The sequence below is a fragment of the Bicyclus anynana genome, chromosome 18 (genome assembly GCF_947172395.1).
Source record: "Bicyclus anynana chromosome 18, ilBicAnyn1.1, whole genome shotgun sequence".
Taxonomy (NCBI): domain Eukaryota; kingdom Metazoa; phylum Arthropoda; class Insecta; order Lepidoptera; family Nymphalidae; genus Bicyclus; species Bicyclus anynana.
In genome coordinates, this window is record NC_069100.1 from 13,670,693 (window position 1) to 13,692,932 (window position 22,240).

At 37.8% G+C, this 22,240-nt stretch overlaps 1 protein-coding gene across 5 annotated transcripts in view; it reads left to right on the forward strand.

Moving 5' to 3' along the window:
* Positions 1-22,240, forward strand: part of LOC112045944 (uncharacterized) — an 88,825-nt gene that overhangs the window by 45,436 nt on the left and 21,149 nt on the right. For 4 of the 5 annotated variants that reach the window (XM_024082342.2, XM_052887170.1, XM_052887168.1 and 1 more), the window contains 14 exons: positions 7,246-7,335; positions 8,216-8,364; positions 9,721-9,828; positions 11,032-11,144; positions 12,181-12,375; positions 13,664-13,772; positions 14,842-14,908; positions 16,889-16,983; positions 17,530-17,618; positions 18,006-18,186; positions 18,525-19,063; positions 19,796-19,988; positions 20,460-20,825; positions 21,611-21,754. In XM_024082342.2, the coding sequence (XP_023938110.2) occupies positions 7,246-7,335; positions 8,216-8,364; positions 9,721-9,828; positions 11,032-11,144; positions 12,181-12,375; positions 13,664-13,772; positions 14,842-14,908; positions 16,889-16,983; positions 17,530-17,618; positions 18,006-18,186; positions 18,525-19,063; positions 19,796-19,988; positions 20,460-20,825; positions 21,611-21,754 (2,438 nt within the window). The remainder of the gene's footprint in view (positions 1-7,245; positions 7,336-8,215; positions 8,365-9,720; positions 9,829-11,031; positions 11,145-12,180; positions 12,376-13,663; positions 13,773-14,841; positions 14,909-16,888; positions 16,984-17,529; positions 17,619-18,005; positions 18,187-18,524; positions 19,064-19,795; positions 19,989-20,459; positions 20,826-21,610; positions 21,755-22,240) is intronic. The other variant, XM_024082344.2, reaches the window with a different exon arrangement.

Below are 22,240 nucleotides of genomic sequence, written 5' to 3' on the forward strand. Positions count from 1 at the left end.
AGATTACGTGGCGGAATTACAGAGAATGTGGACTGTATTTGTTGATGTCTTAAGTATAATATTGTTTGTTATATTGTTATCTAAAATCTGTCTATTTCTGATTTGGTGTTCAAACCCACCACGCTGCTGCAGTTAGCGGGCTTACAGTGATTATGTTTGAGAATGCATGGTATGCAGTAAAACCACAGATTTTATAATTTGGGTGAAAAATCACCTAATTATAATTATTTTACTTTTTACCCAGAACTCAATCTCGGGTTTTCATCATAATACCGAATATATTAAACACTAATAACAAAGACGTACCGCCAAGCGATTTAGCGTTCCTGTACGATGTCGTATAGAAACCGAAAGGGGTGTGGATTTTCATCCTAGTCCTAACAAGTTAGCCCGCTTCCATCTTAGATTGCATCATCAATTACCAGGTGAGATTATAGTCAAGGGCTAATTTGTAAAGAATAAAAAAAAACAGTAGCGGACGCCCGATACTCCGTTCGCGTGAAAGGCTATGTTCTGCTCCAAAGTCTAATTTTTCTCTATACCAATTTTCATCCAAATTAGTTCAGCGGCTTAACCGTGAAAACTTACAGCTTAACAGACAGACAAACTTACGAGTTTATTAGCATTTTTAGTCATCATCATCATCATTATCAGCCGATGGACATCCACTGCTGGACATAGGCCTCTTGCATGGATTTCCAAGAACAACGGTCTCGAACCGTCAGCATCCAGCGGCTCCTTCAACCCGCTTCATATCCTCTTTCCACCTACTGTAAGGGGGGGGGGGGTTTGAGCGGTCGCATTTATAGTATTAGTATAGATTCGACTAACCTGTGATTGCCAGACCTTTGACAGTGTACACCGATTTCCCGCAGACGAAGTCGTGGGCGTCCGCTAGTAAACAAATAAAAGCTTCCGTTTCTCTGAAGCACAACGAAATTGTTTAGTTTATATCCAACATATTATAGCTGCAGATGTTATTGGTTTCCGTTCAGCTCGGTTTTCTTTAACGTTACTGGTCTGTGACGTTTTGTAAATAGACGGAACGTAGGACCTTAATAATGTTATTATATTTATTTATCTACACTAATATTGTAAGTATTTATTATTGTTTATACTGCTCGTTAGTCCAGTGATTAATTTGTTCACCTATGGATCACGAGGTCCTGAGTTTCATTCGGTTGGGAAAGAGATATTGGATTTCTTTTGCCTTAGTTATGTTATTCACTTGCCCATATGTCATAGGAGGATGAGGAGAAAACTCTTTGAGAGCAGAAAGAAACAACTATCTGTACAAACTAAATTTCATTTTACGCGGATAAAGTCGCGTTTGTCCACTAGTTATAAAATAAAACACTTGCGCTACTAAAAATAAACGGGACGCTCGGCTAAATACAATATTTTCCTTCCAATAAATCTGGTTAGCGAAATTATACTCTTTTAACTGAGTCCTTGGGTTGAAATTACAGTGACGCGTTCGCGCCACCCTACCTCGTTTCAAATTGATATTAAGCCAACCATATTACTTAGGGTTGTCATGTATCTTGTCGCGTTAATTTTTACCGACTTATAAAGAGGTGGTTCTGTATTGACCCTTTCGGTTTATGTGTGTATGTCTGCGAGTTCTCTAAAACTAGTGATCCGATTTGGATGATCGTTATTGTATTTAAATGTGTATTATTACTCGTATACCCACTGACATTAAGTAAGCTCACATGCCTGCAGCGCTAACGTGTAAAAACGATAAAAACTGACCGTTTTTACACGAAGATCAGTTTTTTACACGTTAGCGAGTGAGCTTACTTGATCGTCAGTGGCTGATATTAAGGAAATGTTTTATTACTTTCACATAATACGAGTATATTGAAGGTATACGGAGGTCAGCTGTTTACTTGAAAAAAATTTATTAAAATTAATCTCTTCCCTACTGCAAATATTTTCACACTTTGTTACTATGTACGAGTATGTAATGTATTAAAATTTTGTACTCTCTTGTAAAATGTTTTCTATTATGAACACTACCTTCTCTCAGCCAAGTGAAAAAAAATATTAGGTTAAATAAACATTTCTTTAAAAACAGCATTTAAGGAACAAAATTCAAACCCCACCTAAACAAGATCAGTGATTTTTAAGAAAATCGCAAGCATACTAACAATTATATACACGGGTATGACACAGAACCTCGATCTTTGAAATCGGTTACTAAGTAATTAAGAGATTAACTTTGTGTACTAATGAATTTATCATATACTTTCAGTATTTTATAGAAAACCACTCGAAATATATATAAATACTATATTTTACTTTGTCTTAAACAAATGTAGACTTTATTTCAATATTCCGTAAGTTTAAAATCAAATAAAGCGTTGCCAACCCTAATTCAATTTATTATTAAACTCGCCATGGTCGAGGGTTGTCACTTCTATGTTTAAGTTTCATTTATTTAAATTATTTTTCTTTATAAAAATTTCAAGTATCCTTAGATTATATCCTTGAACTTTCCAAGTATCACATTTTATTTCAAGAGCGCTGTTTTTTCTTAACCAGATGTTATTAAGTTGAAAAATGTGTTGCGATTTAAATGAATGGGTATTTTTTATATCTATTATAATTGGATTTAGAAAAAAACTAACTAACATAACTCTAATACTTATATCATAATAGTACATTATGAAATAAGTGTGGTAAGTTGAAAATTACAACCGAAGCGATATTGCTAGCCCGAGCCGTTGCCGAGTACGATATTGAAATTGGTGAAATATGAGACCATTTAGGAGGAGTGTGGAGTGTGTAAACTCAATAGTTGTTGTTGTCCCTTAGTCTACTACTAATAGTCAGTCAAAAATCAATTTTAATATATTTTAAACTAGCAGAAACATGTAGTTTCACCCGCGTATTTAACATTTCCATTAAAAGACGGGGATAAAATATAGCCCGTGTTAGGTACTGCTTGAAAATGTAGCTTTCTATTGTTTCTCTTCTCTTGTGGGAGTTTTCAATGATTTCATACTGTGACGATCGCGTAACCGTAAACGCGAATTACTAAGTAATTGAAACAGCGCCATCTAGTGGCACTACCGCACAACTGTTTCAATTCCTTAGAAATTCGCGTTTACGGTTACGCGACAGTCACAGTATGAAAGCATTGAAAACTGCCACTAGACACACAGAAGAAGATGAAGAAATACTTTATTGCACACACTATAAGACGAATTAAAAACAAACAGGTGGGAATCGAACCACTGAACTCACGATTTTTTGTCGATAAAATTGTCATCCCTAACTTGTATAGGGGTGGGATTTCCCGGTGAATTTTATTTTTAATTAAACTACCATTCACGGAGTATTGCACGGCTTGTTCGATATCGGAACAGTTTTCATTTGATGAAAAATAAAGTCTCTTTTATGTTTTTACATTTTTATTTGTCGAAATATTTCCTTTGAAGTCCTCTGGCAAATGTAACGCGACAAATTAAAAAATCTACATGGTGAGGGATGATGACAATTTTTTAAATTGTAAATAAATTAAGAGTATGCTAATAGTAAAGCAATTTTGTAGAAGTAACAAGCTATCTGCGATTACTACTTTCGGAGCTACAGGGATTTAAAGGGTCAATTTTGCGGCGCTTCCCCGGGTCGCTAACAAACGCTCCATACTAAATAGCACGAATTGATGACGTCGTCGATTAATTAGATTTGAACAATTCGTTGTTTGCTCAAACAAATTACAAATATCTTTTTATTTATTTATTTTATAATAACTTTATTGCAGAAAAAAGAAAACAACAAAAGAACACATCTATTTTATAGGCAAAAGGCAGAGTAAAGATACAAAAGGTGACCTTATCACTAATAGTGATCTCTTCCAGGCAACCTAAATAGCTTGGTTATTTATGCGTTTTTATATTTACTTTATATTATGAAAAATGTCACATTGAATGTAAAGAAGCTAAAATGTGTGAGTTTTTACTTTAAATTAAAATATATTTGATGGACTTCGAAGTTTTATAATCTTACTAGCCGTCCCGGTCAAGCTTCGCTTTGACTTATGTGCACTTCTTTCCTATCCCTACTTTACACTACTCTACCCCTACCCGACCCCTACCCTACCCTAAAGAACATATCAAGAGAAAGGTAAGATAAATCCGTTGAGCCGTTCTAGAGTTTTAATAGCAAATAATTTTTATATATACAGATTTATTTTACAAACAACTGACTGACAATCGTTTTTTTTAAATGTATTCATTAGTTACTAAGTTAATTAGACCTTATTGACACGAATGTCTCATAAAAATATATTCAAACCTAGTCATCATTCCTATTAGTAGAACTTTTAGTAAAAGGGATTTGGATCCTCCACGCTTGTCTAATACAAGTTGGCGGTCTCAGGGTGAAATGGCCTTCTCTTCATCTATCACTATCAGATATTATGTAACTGATGGCAAGACTAACGAACAGTTATTTAATTTTATATATTAATAGCGGACGCCCATTACTTCGTCCGCGTGGAATTCAGTTTTTCACTAATCCCGCGGGAACCATGGATTTTTCCGGGATGAAAACTATCCTGTATTAATCCAGAGTGAAATCTATTTCCATTCCAAATTTCAGCCAAATCGCTTCAGTAGACGTAAAGGAGTAACAAACAAACGTAGCAGCGTAAAGGAGTAACACACACACACACACACAAACTTTCGCCTTTATAATATTAGTGTGATAATGTATACTCAAGAGGCATAATTATCCGCCCTCTTTAATATGACTCGAGTATATTAAAGTGGGCGGACAATTGTGCCTCTGCGTATAGTATTATTGTAATCTGCGCTTTTAGATATGCACAAACACACACACACACACACGATATCGCTGAACTTTTATGACCATAAATGGTCATTTACCACGCTGTTACGAGTACAATATACAATAGATAAGAGCCTTTTCACACTAGTTTAAGCGTTTGTCGATGTTACGCAACGTAGACGCGGCGCTAAATGTTCGAGTGTCCTATAAATAATAATAATAATAGATCAAACTGAAGTGGATGATTAATATTATATTATTACTAGTAGACGCCGCGCGGTTTCACCCGCGTGGTTCCCGTTCTCGTAGGAATACGGGGATAAAATATAGCCTATAGCCTTCCTCGATAAATGGGCTATCTAACACTGAGAGAATTTTTCAAATCGGGCTAGTAATTTCTGAGATTAACGCGTTCAATCAAACAAACAAACTCTTTAATTTTATAATATTAGTATATATACTAATTATCTAATTAACGGACAAAGGCCTCGTCCAATAATTTTGAATTTTGTGTTATTTGATGCTATAATACATGTTCCATACATATTAGTTACTAATTTCGTTACTTTATAAAAAATATATAGGGTTGCCAAGTTATATATTTTAATATAAAAATTTTCCCTAGTCTATGTCATTTGAAGTCAAGTATTATTGAAGTAAAACTTATTTAGGCACGCTTGATTCGGGAACATGGTAGCAACGCGACGTTTCGCTTCTACTGTGCGCCAATATTTATTTATTCTGTTGTAAAGTACCAATTTGGTACTTCATAAGATTACGATGTAGCCTACTTATAGTATGATTAATTAGTAATTTAACTTAAACTTATAGTATATGTATTATTAATATACTAAGATGATGTCCAATAACTTAATCATAGTCTTTCACTAAATATTACATTAGGTCACTTTGTTTACGTGATCTTCCATGTAGCAGTTAACACTAACTCAAATGGTTTGGTCCGCTTAAGTCTTCTGTGTTCACTGTGTTCGTAACGTCGAGTAGCGCCAATGTGAATGGAGCTTTAGTGTAACGTTGTCGTAGCTCTGCGTTGCGTACGACGAATGCCTGATCGGTAGTGATCAGTGTGATGGGCCTTTAACAGGCTGGTATTAGGTATCGCCGGTCACTATGACGGTGGCAATAAAAATAACGTGTAGGTGTATAAGACAATGACTCACTAAACGAAATGTTTATTCAGTATAATCCTTATCATGTACTATTTTTATGCTTATTCGTCACTGTTTACTTATTCGTCGTTAATATATCGGGGAAAAGTTAATTATACCTAACTATTGCCTACCTGTTAGTTATTATAGACTGCATCACTGAATTGTATGTCCCATTAAATTATTAATAATATAATTATTATAATTTATATTAATATTATAACAGAAAACGCAAATAAAACTTTTGTTATTTTTAATTTTGTTCGCCGAGCGTTTCGTTTGAGCAATGTTTTCATACTTTATGAAAACTTCAGATACTATTACTTACTCGTAATTACTTTCTTTGTTCAGAACCCACGGCACGTTAGATTTATTACTCGCACATACCTTTTCGATTCGCGTTGGTCTAGTGGTTAAATAGATAGATATATTATTTATTGCACATATCAAAAAATATATAATGTGAAAGATTAAATTCCACTTATGATTTTGGAGGAAAACCAAATCACACGGGCTAATTATCGGGATATCATTTTCTACAAACTGATATCGTATACTACTTATATCATGGTATGTCTCGACTAGGCTCCATGCTTTACGTCAGGGACGGCAAATGCACAAAGTAACACTATCAATCGTCACCGAATCGATAATTTAACTTACTACTACAGTTCTACCCTATAACTACAATATTGATCAGGGATAGCGCTGATACTATCAGATGGAAACCAGGATTAACTATCGTATAGCAGGGGAGCAACCACGAGCGGATCACGGACTTGCAACCGATGGCAGTAGGGTTAAGGGGCTGACAGATGTCCACAGACAAACAACTGACAGATAAACGACACGTACTTTGACGTTTCTAACAGATATCACTATCAAATTAGTTCCTCTAATTAATATAAGATGGCGCTCTTATTATCTAACTCTCCGACATATACCTAATTATATAAAACTACAAATTAAAAAAAATGGTAGAAATATGCAGAAGGCTGTCTCTTCTACGGTCTAAATTCTCAATAACGTATTTGTCAAATAACATACGTCAAAGTTAGTGAATTAGCCAGCTGGTCATTATTACTGAAATCTGACAGTGAAAGAGGTAAAATATAATCATGTTAAGCCCGCTAACCTGCAATGGAGTAGCGTGGTGAATCTAAGCTCCTTATTCCCTCTCCTATAAGAAGGAAGGCTCTGTATTGGGCCGTCAAAATAAGGTGATAATTGTTATGTCAATATCTAAAAAATACTGATGATTTCTGTCTCTTTCCAGCATTATGGGAGGAACAAGAGACGCCAGAGTACGACATCGACACAGAGGACGAGCGATGGCTGAAGCAGCAGCGGCGCCCCGAGCTTACAGGTGAGGCACTCTCCAGGTGAGCCATGGCGCTATAGCTCGCCAAGACGCATTGTATTGATGTGGTGGGTGTACTCGTAAGCTCCTATTTTCCTTATACATTATCCTAAAGTGTGTAAGATTAAGGTTGTAATTGATGTATTTCACTAAACTACAGTATTTAGAATCACCTCGTATGATGCGCTACCGTCCGTCCATAGTCCGGTCAATCTAGACCAAATAATGAGCGTGAAGGTACATAAAATCCCAACAAGCTGAAAATCAGTAAAATTGTCAAAACATAATTATAAACAATGTTTAAAAGTTCTCCATCATTCCCGCCCTGTATGGAAAAAAAAAATATTCAAGGTCAAAGGTCAAAAAAATAAGATTTTCGCGATCGTCTTACCTTTGAATGTCTTAATTGACCGGACTACTACTTGAGGCCATCTAGGTATTAAGCCTTCGTGTGCCTTTAATTACACTGGATGCTTTCTATAGGCCATTGGAAAATAAACCCTAAGATAATAGAAAGCATCGAAGGCTTTTAGTTTGAGACAATCGTGCTTGATTTTTTTTATTAATTATTATTTATTTATCATATAATTAAGTATATATTAGTCATTGGTTTTGTGATTAAACTACGAGTATGTTCTTATAATCTGATGCTAAAGCTACGCAATATATGACTTTGGATATAAGCGGTAACGTAAGGGCGCGGCGGCAGGGCATCATCCCGCGTGTCTTGACTTTATGTATGACCTGCGCGTAGCGACAGCCCCAGCCAATTTCCGAGACGTCATAAATCATACAGACTGCATCCGACTTCCGATCCAAAAGCAACGAACAAACAAATAGCCTCACTTTCACATTAATGACATTAGTATGATATCCTCGTCCGCAGAGCTAAAGTTCGAGCAAATGATGGACAAGCTGGAAAAGAGCTCGGGGCAGACGGTGGTGACGCTGAACGAGGCCAAGCTGCTCCTGGAGAGGCACGACGACCTGGTCATCGCCGTCTACGACTACTGGCTCAACAAGCGGCTCAACACTGTAAGTTCTTCCGCCATTTTTTGTACACTATCAACAGATGGGTGCAAGGAATTCTGCAAGAAGGGTACGTGAAAGGCTAAGTTGCTGAAACAATTTGTCCTTGGATATAAATGGTGACCTGGTTATTGCCGTCTACTGCTAATAGTAAGTTCTTCCGTCGTTCGTCTTTCAGCAAGGAGTAAGGCCGCGCAAAATGCCAAGTCACTGAGTAAGCCAAAAAATGTATGGTATACTCAACTCAGCGACTCAACACTGGAAGTTCTTCTGCCATTTCTCTTTAGATTATAAACAGATGTATGCAAGGATACGCAAAGGGCCAAGTTACTGAACAGACTACAATTACTTTATTTCCATCTGGAGACTCAGCGACTTGGTCATTGCTATCTACGACAGCGACAACATGTAAGTTCTTCCATTTGTCTTTAGATTGTCAGTAGAAAGGTGCAAGGAGTCCTGGAGTAAGGTTAAGACGTGCATAAGACTCAGTTGTTGTGTAGGCCTTAAAATTGGCCATCGCCATCTGCGACTACTGGCTCAATACTATGCAAGAAATAGACGAAGCAAACTTTTTTAAATGGATTAATTTGTCTAGGAATTCGCGGTAAACTGGTTATAGCCTTATAATCCTGTTATTGGCTCAACAAGCGGCTCGCGAGATTCCACGGTGACCAGGGCATCGCCGTCTATAACTAATGGCTAAACAAGCAGCTAGAAAACAGTAAGTCTTTCAGCAAGTAATACACGAAAGGCTAAGCTGCTGAAAACATGCTATAATTATTGGTTTATTTGCCTCTGGAGAGCGACCTGGTCAATGATTAACATAGTAAGTTTTCCTATTGATCAGCATAGTAAATTTTCTTTAGACTGTCACTAGAAAGGTGCAAGGAGTTTCGGGAGTAACTAAGTGCAACGCTATGTGCCAATTGAAATCTTGAGCTGGCGGAGTGAAACAAACAGTAAGTCATTTAAAGTATTCCAGTTCTTTTGTATTTCAGCAGCATTTTGTCGAAGAACTTTTACAGCATCGAATAGCGCTGTGCTTTTCGATGTCTAATGGAGTCATGAAACCATGTTGGTTGTCAGTTTCGCATCATCCTACAGTGCAGCGTTGATTTGATAAGGTTAGTTTTTGTTTGTACACGAATTTGTAAATATAGGACTATACTAGAGTTTGAAATTATCACCCTGAATGTGAATCCAGAGCAGCGCTACGTTTTCATGATTCATTCTTTGTCAGCATTGCTAGGGATTTGCAGCGCTTTTGTATAAACGCAAAATTTTGTTCACGGATACCTTCAGCACCGGAAAGCGCTGTCGCTGTGTAAAAAACGGAAATAATTAATGCTATATCACCAGGGCTCTCGGGCACAAATGGACTGCGTGCACACTGGTAATGGGGGGACGCTGGCGGTCAAGAGTGCCGGCACGCGAAGGAAATTAGCAACTGTCTTCGACAAGCGAGCGGTAGGTAGCACGGACGATCTCTTCTACAGTTAGAAATAAATGAAAGGTAGGTACTATGGGCAATCTCTCTTTGAGTTAGTAATGGCTGAGTGGTTGGTAATCTAGGGCCTCATAGGAAATCTTGAAGCTCAGTGTCACTCAGTAGGTAGGAGCAAGCTCAGAATATCTGTGATAGAATCAAAAATCGAAAAAGATCCTCAGACAAATTTAAGTTTCGACGTAGCTAAATGAGTCGCAAAGCTGAAGCGGCAAAGAGTGGAGCATATAGTTTGCAGAACCTATAGATATTGGGGTACCAAGTTGCTAGAATGGTCACGTCTGACTTCCTGATGATTATTGATAATGATGATGAGTGTTTGCTAGGTTATCTGGTAGAGTTAGAACAAGAACCATATTTGAGAGATATAATGGCTTCTAGTAAAGAGAACTTTGAAGACAATTGAATTTGGTTGCTTATTATAATGTAAAAAATTAAATAATATAACTACGGGATTTTTTGTTGTTCGGAACGGGAGTTCTTGAAACTAAGTTTGTGGTGTGATGGAACTATTACCAGGAGACTTGTATAGTTCTGGAAAATAAATGTATATAGGAGTTAGGAGAAAAGGAATCTATGAGCTCAAGTCAAATAAGTATATTGCTGATACAATTCTAAAAGATAATTATGGTTACCTTGGAAGTTTTCAAGACTTCAAATTCATTGCTCTTTTGTAGGGGATGATTATTTGAACAACAAGACATGGTTCAACTGAAACTATCCCATCTGCTTAATCTGTCAGATTGAAGCAATTCTCTACAATATAGTTTATAGATAGACAATCAGTATAATAATATGTTTGTTTTAATAGAATTCACAGATCCATCTGTGAATACATACATCTTTATAAAGACTACTCAAATTACACATTACTAACATGAATGGTTTCTGCGTTTGTGGATGAATCCATTAACATCACAATCATCAGCCTATATCTATCGTCCTAGTATTGACATCATGATGCAGATGTTCTCCCAGTAAGGGGCATATACATGATTGTATGCCTTTATCTAACGTATTAGTATATATGCAGGTGCTGTCCCAGTAAGGGGTATACACGTGATGTATGCCTAAATCTAACGTTCTAGTATATATGCAAGTGTTGTCCCAGTAAGGGGCACACTCATGATGTATGCCGCATGAATGAGCCGTGTGTTCTGTTCCAGCAACACCCGCTGATACTGTCGGTGAAGACGGAGGGCCGGCCGGGCCAGTCGACCAACAACCCCTACCTCGCGTTCAGGCGGCGCACTGAGAAAATGCAGACCAGGAAGAACAGGTACCAAATCGACTTCTAAGTAAATCTATACTGTGTATTTATAGGTTACAAATCTAGCGCCTGAACTGAAATAACTGAAAAATTTATTTAAAAGGCTTGTTGTAGATAAATGAAGATCAGCTGAATACGAAAAACAGATTTTCAAACTTTTTCGGCCTGTTTGTATATTATATCCAGATCTACTTTTATATACCTGAACCAGCAACAAACCAGCTGTTTTTTTACAGTTGCTTATTTAATAGTTATACAACTTAATAGCCACAATGTCCTACCAGTTGCGTGGTACATGATCTTTTTCCGACGCTCACAATTTTTTAACCCAGATAGCTACCAGAACCAAGAATTTTCGTAATTAAAAAAGTTGAGCGGCTCATCAAGATGGAGCTACTCACGAAAAATTAATTGTAAAAATGTTTTACGCATTCTGCACTAGAACTCTAACACTAACTTGCTCCAAATTTGTTATTTGCGACATCAAAAGATAAAGCGGTTTCCGCGCTGTCTATCCATCTATCCATGATCACGATTAAAAGTTGTTCAGATCAGTTAGATATTGTTAGATTTGATAATAAGTTTTCTTGATCACCTACGGATCGGGAGTGTTACGAACGAATTTGCCAATCAAAATCAAAATTCATTTATTTCAAGTAGGCTTATTTTACAAGCACTTTTGACACGTCAGTTGACTATTTGTAAAGATTCTACCACCGGTTCGGAAGGCAGTTCTGCTGAGAAGAAACCGGCAAGAAACTCAACAGTTGCTCTTTTTTAAAAAATCATACAGTATTATAATTTACAATTGATGTTAACATTACAATTTCTTATAGTTTTACTTTTTGTGTGATGGTGGAAGCTGATCCAATGGCCTCCAAGCGCTTTTATCTTTAAGGAACTCATCAATGTTGTAGTAACCTCGACTAAGTAAATGTTTTTCAACTCATTGCTTAAAGCTATGCATTGGCAGGTCCATCACAACAATCTATATAAGTTTTGTTCAGGACGTCAATGACACTGATGTGTTTCTGTAACGTCGCAGGAAGAACGACGAGAGCTCGTACGAGAAGATGCTGAAGCTGCGGCGCGACCTGGCGCGCGCGCTGTCGCTGCTGGAGCTGGTGGCGCGTCGCGAGCGGGCCAAGCGCGAGCTGGTGAAGCTCACCGCGCTGCTGGCCGAGCGCCGGTACGTGGCGGGAGACTTCGCCAGCCAGCTGCTGCCAGACCCGCCGCCGCGGTCAGTGACCACATATATTTATTTTATTTATTTATTTATTTATTTATTTATTTATTTATTTATTTATTTATTTATTTATTTATTTATTTATTTATTTATTTATTTATTTATTTATTTATTTATTTACCAACTTACACTGACATTACAGGTTATCCCCAATTCACTAGTGTCATTTAACAGCCCATATTCGGCTCACTGGCCGAATATGAGTTGTTAAACCACACTAGTGAATCTAATATGTGTTAGGCCAATAGTCCACCACGCTGGCCCAATGCGGCGGATTGGCAGACTTCACACACGCAGAGAATTAAGAAAATTCTCTGATATGCAGGTTTCCTCACGATGTTTCTCCTTCACCATTTAAGACACGTGATATTTAATTTCTTAAAATGCACAAAACTGAAAACATCCCATTCGGTATGAAATATACCAGATAAATTTTCGTCGACCCCCACATAAGAATCGTGAACCCCCGTTTTTATTTCACGTCAACGCCCGCCGAATCTTCCATAGATCCCTGGGAGTCCGCCTGAACCATTTTAGGAATCGATGCTTTAGACTTTGTCTCAATAACTGCATGGTTAAAGGCAGAACTGTTGCATCGTATTGTGGGGCAGGTAATGCGTTAGACGCGTATCTGTTTCACATATTTAATAGGGGTAGAAACAATATTACAGTCTGTCGTGAGGCATCGCTCGTCTACGATCAAGCCAGGACGCTGTAGGGTTCTGAAGCATCACAACATATCTCCCAATGTGTATAAAATTAAAAAAAAATCAATACTCATTTATTTCAATAAGGCTTAGTTTACAAACACTTTTGGAACGTCACGGTGATAATAATAATTAGTCGAAAACATAAAATTAATGTTACGAGGTTTCCAAACTTGCCTTGGTCTTAGATAAAAACTATGTTTTATACTTGGATAGTTGAGTCTGCCTGCTGTCTCCCAAACTATGGTACTTACCTATTGCAGAACATGGGCTAGCAATATATCAGCTTTATAAAAGAAAGAAAGAAATTTCTACATGTACATTCACACATCATAATTATTTCTAGTTACACCAGAATAATGCCCTGCGATATGTGGCATGTGGCAACACAGAAAAAGGTCTCAGCTCAGCAAGTTGCTATATACTATAAGCAAAGAGCATACAGCGCTGATTTACAGCTCCAAATGCTATATATACACCTATGACTAACTGTTTGGCTACCACAGGCTCTAAGACTATATTATATTAACTTACATTACGTTTTAAAGTTGTAATATGTTTGTCGTTGTCCACAGCACTCAGTACACGGCGGTGCCCATAACATCGGCTAGCTTCCGCCGCGACTACACCGTGCAACACTACCCACCGAGAGCACCGCCCACCCCAGTCGATCAGCCTAGACAGGTGGGCAATATTACCATATCCTATGAATATAGGACTTTCAGTAAATTGCGGGTAGTCACTAAATAACATGTCATGAAATTTTTGGAAAGAACATGAAAAATTTTGTTTAAAAAACTGCGGGTAGTCGTGAAATAATTGGTATGACTTTGAAGCGAAGCATCCTAGCGAGATGTCGAGCCGATAATATTAAATTAAAAATTTATTTTCATTGAATCTATACTTCCTTCTATGACTCAATTGCAGGATTTTTGAGGAAAATGGCGAAACGAAAATACGAATAATCAACACATTGTGCTTATGTATGGTCTATTAATGAGCTCGATTTATCATTTAAAATGCGGCGTCTTGCGATTCGTAGACACTACACGAGCACAATATGTGCATTTGTATGAAATACATATTCGTTTTATGATGATAGGCTATGTTCCACTTGGTTCCACTACGTTATACTTTCAGAGCGTCCTAAATACTCCTGCAGCTGTTACATATGACGACCGCAGTTGTTTTGGCCGGGGCGAAAACGATGACGTCACTATTTTCGCTCACGAAAGACTCACATCGATCCACCACATGAAATGGATCGACGCGATCGTTTAACGTAGATACTATTTACTTATCTGTAGACTTTTAGAAGAACGTCTAAAAAAATGTTAACGTTAAACGTTGTTTGGAAAATTTCGATTTTCTTCAATTAAGAAACATTAAACTATTAATTTTTTTTTAATTTATAATAATTAATGGTAAGTCAAAAATTAATATAGGAACATATAATAATAAAGTATAATTTTTTACTAATGTTTTTAGTGTTTTGCATGGATATTTTTTATTAAGAATATCTTAAGAAACGTTATTGTTTTTTTAAAGCTGTTTTGTTTAAACTCGCCATTTTGTATGATGTGCGCGTGATAATCAGGATCCTTAAGTGGAACATAGCCGTGGATATCCTCTGAGCCACATGATATTTATCAAAAGGGATAGAACCCAGAGTCGTGTGATAAATGAAAAAAAAAAGCTTAGCACGTAAGCGTCGCCTCGTTCGCCCGTAGTTGTTATGCCATTTGTTTTCCAGCGAGAGAAGCGTCCGTACAAGAGACGGAAGCATCGCCACCACCAGCCCACTGCACACCCTCACAGAGGTCAGTGTTAAGTCAAAGTAAAAAAAAGAAAGCCTTACTAAGAAAGTACGATTGATATTGATTTTTTTTTTATTACTCTGATTGCTGAAAAATTAGCACTTGGAGATTTTATTTTTTAATTTTTTTAGTCCCAATACGAAAAAGTCTAGATTTAATTTTATTGTTAGTGCGTGATTGTCAGTGGCGTGCAAGTCATAGAGGCAAACATGCCCTGCCTACCTATAAGAACTCATTACGAACCTGTATTGCGATAGGAATTTTCCATTTTGTGCCTATAATGCATACCCTAGATAAAAACCTTATGCACGCCACTGGTGATTGTAAGTCGCCGACTGTTATGCTGTTAAATCGAATCGCCTCTTTTCATCTCAATCTGATATCTCGAAAAATCCTATTTTATAGGAAAAAACGATTTTGTGACAAAATTAATATATTAAAAAAAATAAGATTAAAAATAAATCTTAATAGTTAGATGGGTAAACATACCCTCCTGTTAAATTGTGTTTTTGGAGATATTATCTACTTTAATGAAGCAAAGAATTCAAGACCAAAATTGTCGGACGTTTTATGAGGGGGACGAGGTAAACTTACACATCGAAAATAGTTAACACAAATAAATATTTTTACAACTAAACATTGAACATGTAATCGAATACTTTGTGTAACAGACTAAACGATGTCTTTGTCAAAGTTGTATTAATGTGTGTAAAAATTACACGTGTGTATATTGCGATTCAAATTTATAGTTGTGAGTAGTGTAAGAACACAGGATATATTTATTGGTGTTAAATATTTTTGATGAGTGAGTTTATAACGTCCCCCCCAAAAAAACGACAGTCAATTTTGTTGGTGAATTTAAGTACGATACAAGTCCAATAGTAGGGTAATTGGTCTGAGGCCTAGTTGGGCCACTACTTTAGTATTTTGATCATCGATATAAATCGTTAGATAAGCTCCTCCATACTAAATAACGCACAATTTTATGTCATTACTCAAAGACGTGCACGTACATCTTATCTTAGTACGTAACAAGCGCATGCTGTGAGTGGATGTGGACGAAAACACAAGCCACAACATGAATAAAGAAAAATGTGTTACGAGTGATGACGTACTCAATGCGCGAAACCAATTACAATTCCGCGACTCTTTGAGGCCCATCTAACAATCTACGATCGATGATTTTAGTTGAGTACGAACAATTTTTGGATCGTATTCGACTAAAATACTAAAGTAGTCTGTACGGCCTATGAGCCTCCTCCTTATTCATCACTCCTCTTCCTCAGCGTCGCGATCTCTACTTTTCTACGACACAGGCATAGATTTACAATATGGTCGGTGACTGACTTTGACGTCATGTGTAGTACTTCAAAAATGTCATAATTCCCTAAGACTCCATTCACATTACCACAGAGTCGAAGCAAAGCGCTATCTATCATGTTATCATACGTTATATTTGTCGATATAAACTACTGCATCCCAGTCTAGCACTTCAACAGGCACCAGAAAAAAGGGGCAAAAATCTAGATACAGTTTAAAATATTCTGTAACATATAAAGAAGTCTCAAAGTTTCGCTTCGATTCTGCTCCAATACAAATGAAGCCTAATGGAAGGCGTCCACATATCCGCATTGTACGTATCGGACGCATCGCATTAAACGGATTTTAAATTTTATGGAAGATTCGTGCGATCCGTACGCTGCAGATCAGTTGACATACTTGTATGACTTTGAATACAAAGAATACTACCATAATGGCAGGCGTCCACAGATCCGCATTCGAATCGGACGCATCGCATCAAACGAATTTTAGTATTCGTTGTATAGAAAGTCATACAAGTGCGTCCACTAATCCGCATCGTCCGATGTGTCCGATGAGGGTCTGTGGATGCCTACCATAAGTCACTAATTCACCATTTGCCATTTGAGAAAATACAATGTAAGATTTATTAGTAGTAATAATAATTAAACTATCGCATTTCAGATTCTGGTGTGTGCACTTCGTCGGAAGAGGAGCCGGCGCCTCCGGACGACGGGCCCTTCGCCTTCCGCCGGAAACCGGGCTGCTTCTACGAGATGGTGAGTGGACATCACTCCTAGTGATAGTGAAAGTTTTTGTGATACAGCTCGTCCGAGTTCCTACTTTTTTTTTCTGATTGTGTAAGTGCCGTAGGCGCCTTATGGGACCTCAGCGGCGTCACCGGGGGGTAATAGAGTACCTACTACTGCCATGCGTATATGTACTGTCAAATAGCATTGCTGCGTTTCGGATTTATAGTCTAAGATCCGTTTTAGAAATGACCTTCACATCCGTTTAATGAATGAAAAGTGTTTTATATCAAACTAGCAGATGCCCGCGACTTCATCCGCGTGAAATCCTACCCCTACGCTATACCTATCCTACCCCTACCTTAAGTATCCTATGTCCGTGATTCTAAGCTACCTCCGCCAATTTTCAGCCAAATCGGTTCAGCCGTTCTTTAGTTATAAATAGTGTAACTAACACGATTTGACAACTGAACAGTGTTGAAGTTCAGTCTTCACATGACAAATTCATTTATCTGTATTTGAATATATTATAAGGTTAACCATTTTGTGTTGTTTACAAAGATCTTTTGTTGATAGCCCACATCAACGTTATATGGCGAGCCTTTGGACCCCGACAACACAACTAAAGATGGACTATTTGAACACGAAATGGACGAGAGGGCGAGGTAACTGGACTTAACTACTTTATCATTTAATTTATCTACTTTATCAAGTGTACTATTTTATTCTTTTACTAGCGGATGCCCGCGACTTCTTCCGCCTTTAGACTGGCCCTCTTGCAAAATCCGTTCATAGCGGACATCTACTAAGTATAAACTACATCCCTGCCAAATTTCACCTTTGTATGACATGCGGTTTTGGAGATATTGTGTCACCTATGGAAATCAGCCATATTAGATTTTAAATGACGTCATGCATTTTCATATCCGCTGTGTGCGAAGTTTTGGATTAATTAACAACATGAAATTCAAAAAATAAAAATTACTAGTTTTGTATAGGTGAAATCTTATGACTGTATTTTTTAAAATATTATTTTGTATTTCTACCCTCAGGTTTACACTAACATCAATCAACCACCCCTACCCCCGGTGCATAGGATTTGCTCGGAGAAGAGTAGGCCGGGGCGGGAGAGTACTGTTAGATCGAATAGCGACCCCCCTCGACGACCTTTGGCCCAACCTACCCTTCAGACATCCGCACAGTTCAGAGGACAGAGCGCGGCGAGACGAAGAGGTTCGTATATTACTTATAATTTGCAATTTTACTTTTAATCTGTAGGGTTTTGTTGACTTATTAAAGACACACTTATTTATTCATATTTGAGTTAGGGTTTGTATACAAAACTGCGTTGTGACGTCGTAAAACTTGCGCAAGAACTTGCGATTTAATTCGCATCCTTTACCCGAATTGTGGAACGGCGACGTTTTGCTGCACAAATTCGCATCGCAACAATTTGTGTAGCATTTTTCACATCGCGTTGATTCATTTTGTGTACAAGCCCAAAACAAAAATTAAGATACAAATTATATTTAATGTATTTCTGGTATAAATCATTATATTTATTTTCACAGGTTGATCTAGAAACAAAACCACACAGGACACCGAAGGAAATGACGAGAGATTACCACACGGGCGGCAAACACCCCTGGCGGCACGCTTTCAGAAAACATCTCGCCAAGAACCCCCACCTGTGGACCGATCCCGTCAAAACGGAAGCCGACGACCTCAAACTCGACAGGTTCTACGACGACGACGTCAAACTCGAAGTCGACGACTTCAGACTCGACGAAGACGATGTCAAGGTCACTGTCGACGATGTCAAAAACTCGGACACTGCAACTGCGGATGTTAAAGTGGAAACAATGGAAGTTGATGAAAAAGTGTTACCGGAAAGTGATAATGTATTACCTAGTGTTAGTGATAGTGCGTTTAGTGTTAGTGCCAGTGGGCGGGCGAGGACTATAGATAGTGGGGTGAAGGAGAACCTCGACAGGGTGATGAGGAAGAGGGCCTGGTCGGGCTGCAGTGACAGCAGCTACGACTCGGACGAGAGCCTGCAGCCTGTTGAGAGGGAGTTTGAAAAGTTCATCAATGAAGTTAATAAGAAATGGTGAGCAAATGTACCTATTAAATATCTTAATGAAAAATTAAATTTACTTTCAGGGATCATTTTTGAAATGAAATACTTGAAATCTTCAAAAAATAATATATTCCACAGGGAGTAAACAGCTATTTGTTAAAACTTGTAGTTCTACTGCATATTGGGAGCATTCCAAAAACCGCACCTAAACAATAAAAGTACATCCATCAATATCATATCATTTGTGTTTATCAAGTCTGTGTAAAAATTACTCAAATTTATAGTAGTGTGTATTGTAAGGGGACAAAATATGTTTTTTGGTGTTAAATATTTTGGATGTGTGAGGTTACCTTATCTTCTTCAAAAAAGGACAGATAATTTTGTTGGTGAATTTGGGTTATACAAGTCCATATGTAAATTGGTCTGAGAATAGAACCAAATGGTACGAGATCTGGTATAATAAATATATACCCTCATCTATTTTTTAATTGGTATAAGAAATAAATGATCAATTTAACTAGGCAACCTACATGTTTGCAATGAGTCACTATGAACATTCATCATCATTAACAACCCACATACATCTCTCATAATGAGGGGGGAATTGGGGGGGTAATGTGAACGTTTTGTATGTTTTATTTCTTATTAATGAATAATAGACGAGGGTGTATATTTCTAATGCCGGCTCTTAGAACAAAAGCCAATTGGTTAGCACATAAATGAGGTCAAATTACACATATAATGTGAAGTGACACTCGTCAGGTTACACTTCCGGCCGAAAACGCCCCCGCCCTCGCCCCCGCCAGCCGACACGCCCTCGGACGAGCAGTTCCCGCTGGCGCGCGACACGCCCATCACCGTGCAGCTGTCGTCCGGCCCGCCGTCCGGCGCGCTCGACACCTTCACCACGGCAGAGTTCACGCTCGGACAGCTGTTCGGGGACATTCACCCTGAGGTACGGACGAATTCCTTAACCCTACTTCCATTGGTCACAAGTCCGGTATTTGCTGGGAGTTTTACTCTCTGCCACCGGCACAGTGAATACATGGAATGCTATATACAGGTTGTCCCGTAATTAATGGATAAAACGCAAATGGTAGATACACCACTTAATTATCTAAAATTAATTTGAATAATTTTCCAAAAATCCCTAGGGTGACCAAGTTATATTTTTTTTAAGGATTTTAAATTTTTTTTATTTTAAATCATTTTTGCTGTAGCTGCTGGAATTAAGATTATGAAGATCTAAGTTTTGTTAAACATTACAGATTAAATTACCAACATTAGTTTTGTGAATAATGTTTTATTTGTTTTGTTCAGCAGTTCTTGAGATTTGCGCTGCACATGTAATACATTAATTTTTATATTATACTTAGATGAAAATAAATAAATATGTAATCAGAAATATTTTTTTTTTGTTTTCTAGATTGATAATAACAGTAGCTTAGACACCAGTGGAGAAGATTTACTAGAGAACTTCACCGGCTTAACCGAGGCCCAAGTGGAGAGCATACTATCGGAGACGGATCTCAAGAGTTTCTCCGAAGAGAAGAAGCTGCCCATGACGGAAGACATCCTGGACGAGCTGGTGAAGAATGTGGACTCAAAGGATCCTTTTTTATCGCAAGGCCAGAGTTTGGGGGGGCGTGCAAACTCTGGTCGAAAGAAACGCGCGGATGCATTCGGATCGAGCGTCGTGCACGTGGTCGGCGCGGACATCGAACCTGTGTACCTCGAGAAGGTGATTGTGCCGCCCAGCGAAGCGCCCAAGGAGGTTAAGCCGCCTAAAGAGGTAATTGTATTACATCTTATGTTCCCTTTCCCTCCTCCTAAAGTGTTTTTCAGATAGCATGGGTATGTTGACAGTTGCCTTATGACGTACATAATACTTATACTATTATCGTGAAACGCGGCCAACCGCACCATGCTATCTGAAAAATATTTTAGTAAGTGTAACACTTGTAATAGATAGGATAATAATGCAGCATGCGGGAATTTCCCAAATAAAATAAATTGAAGCTCACCCTAAGGTATTATTAGGGTTTTTGTTGTGCTTTACTTAGTTTAGTTACTGACAAAGATGTTCTGCTAAGAAAAAAATGTGTTTTTTTTTAATTTTTAAATAGTTTCAGTTCTTTTATTTCTTTTGTCGTGGTCGTAGACATATTGTATGCCACTGCACGTAATTAGCGATTGTAGCACTCGTGTCGTCTATTGTGCGATTCGGCTTTGTGCCATTGCACAAAAATCACTCGTGCTACAATGCCCCCCATTACATGACAGTGGCTTAAGTAACTATATTTTTAATTTTTAAATATGTAGTTCAATGTTACAAAAAATCGGGATTTCTTTTATGGGACAAATGTAGGAGACCACGCCGATATAAAAATCAAGGAGGCGGCCAATTATACATTATTTACCAAGTTTTGTTAATTCTTTCATTTATTTTGTCATTGTTGTAGAAAAAGTAATGTATGCCACTGCACATTATTAGCGATTTTAGCACTCGTGCTGTCTATTTAATCAATCATTTGTATAATGGCCCCCATTACATGACAAATAACTATTGTACATTAGGTGGTGAAGTCCCCGGTACCCACGTCTAAGATCATAGTGGAGGAAGTGAACGAAGTGCCACAGATGAGGGCGGAGCGCCGCCGGCCCGCTGAAGCGCCCGCCGAAGCGCCGCCGCCGCGCACCGTGCAGTTCAAGGCCTTGCAGGTGACACATGGAGCCCTAGCCACATCAGCCTACTTTATTTTTTTTTACACGCTTATATTAGCTTCACTTGTAACTATGAAAGATGAAATTTTGCACACGCTCTGAGTACTGATGACAATACATGACTAGCTAAGAAACGTAATTACAAATCCAATATGGCGGCCTCCCCAAGATGGCGGGCTTGCTGTTTGAAATCCACCCCCATGTTAAGGATATCAAATAAAAGGGTTTGCTATCAGGAATACGAAAAAAATAGTCACGTGACTTAAATCCAATTTTTGTAACTTTTAGTGCGTGCTAAAAGCGTGTTTTTTAGTTTTTTAAACTATTTAAAGTTATTATATAAGATTTTATAAACAAACAATACATAATTTAATTTAAGTTATGAAATGTCATGCGTTTTCTACCTTCATTTCTAATTTTTTTTTTTTTATTTTTCACAAGTTAGCCCTTGAGCACAATCTCACCTGATGGTAAGTGATGATG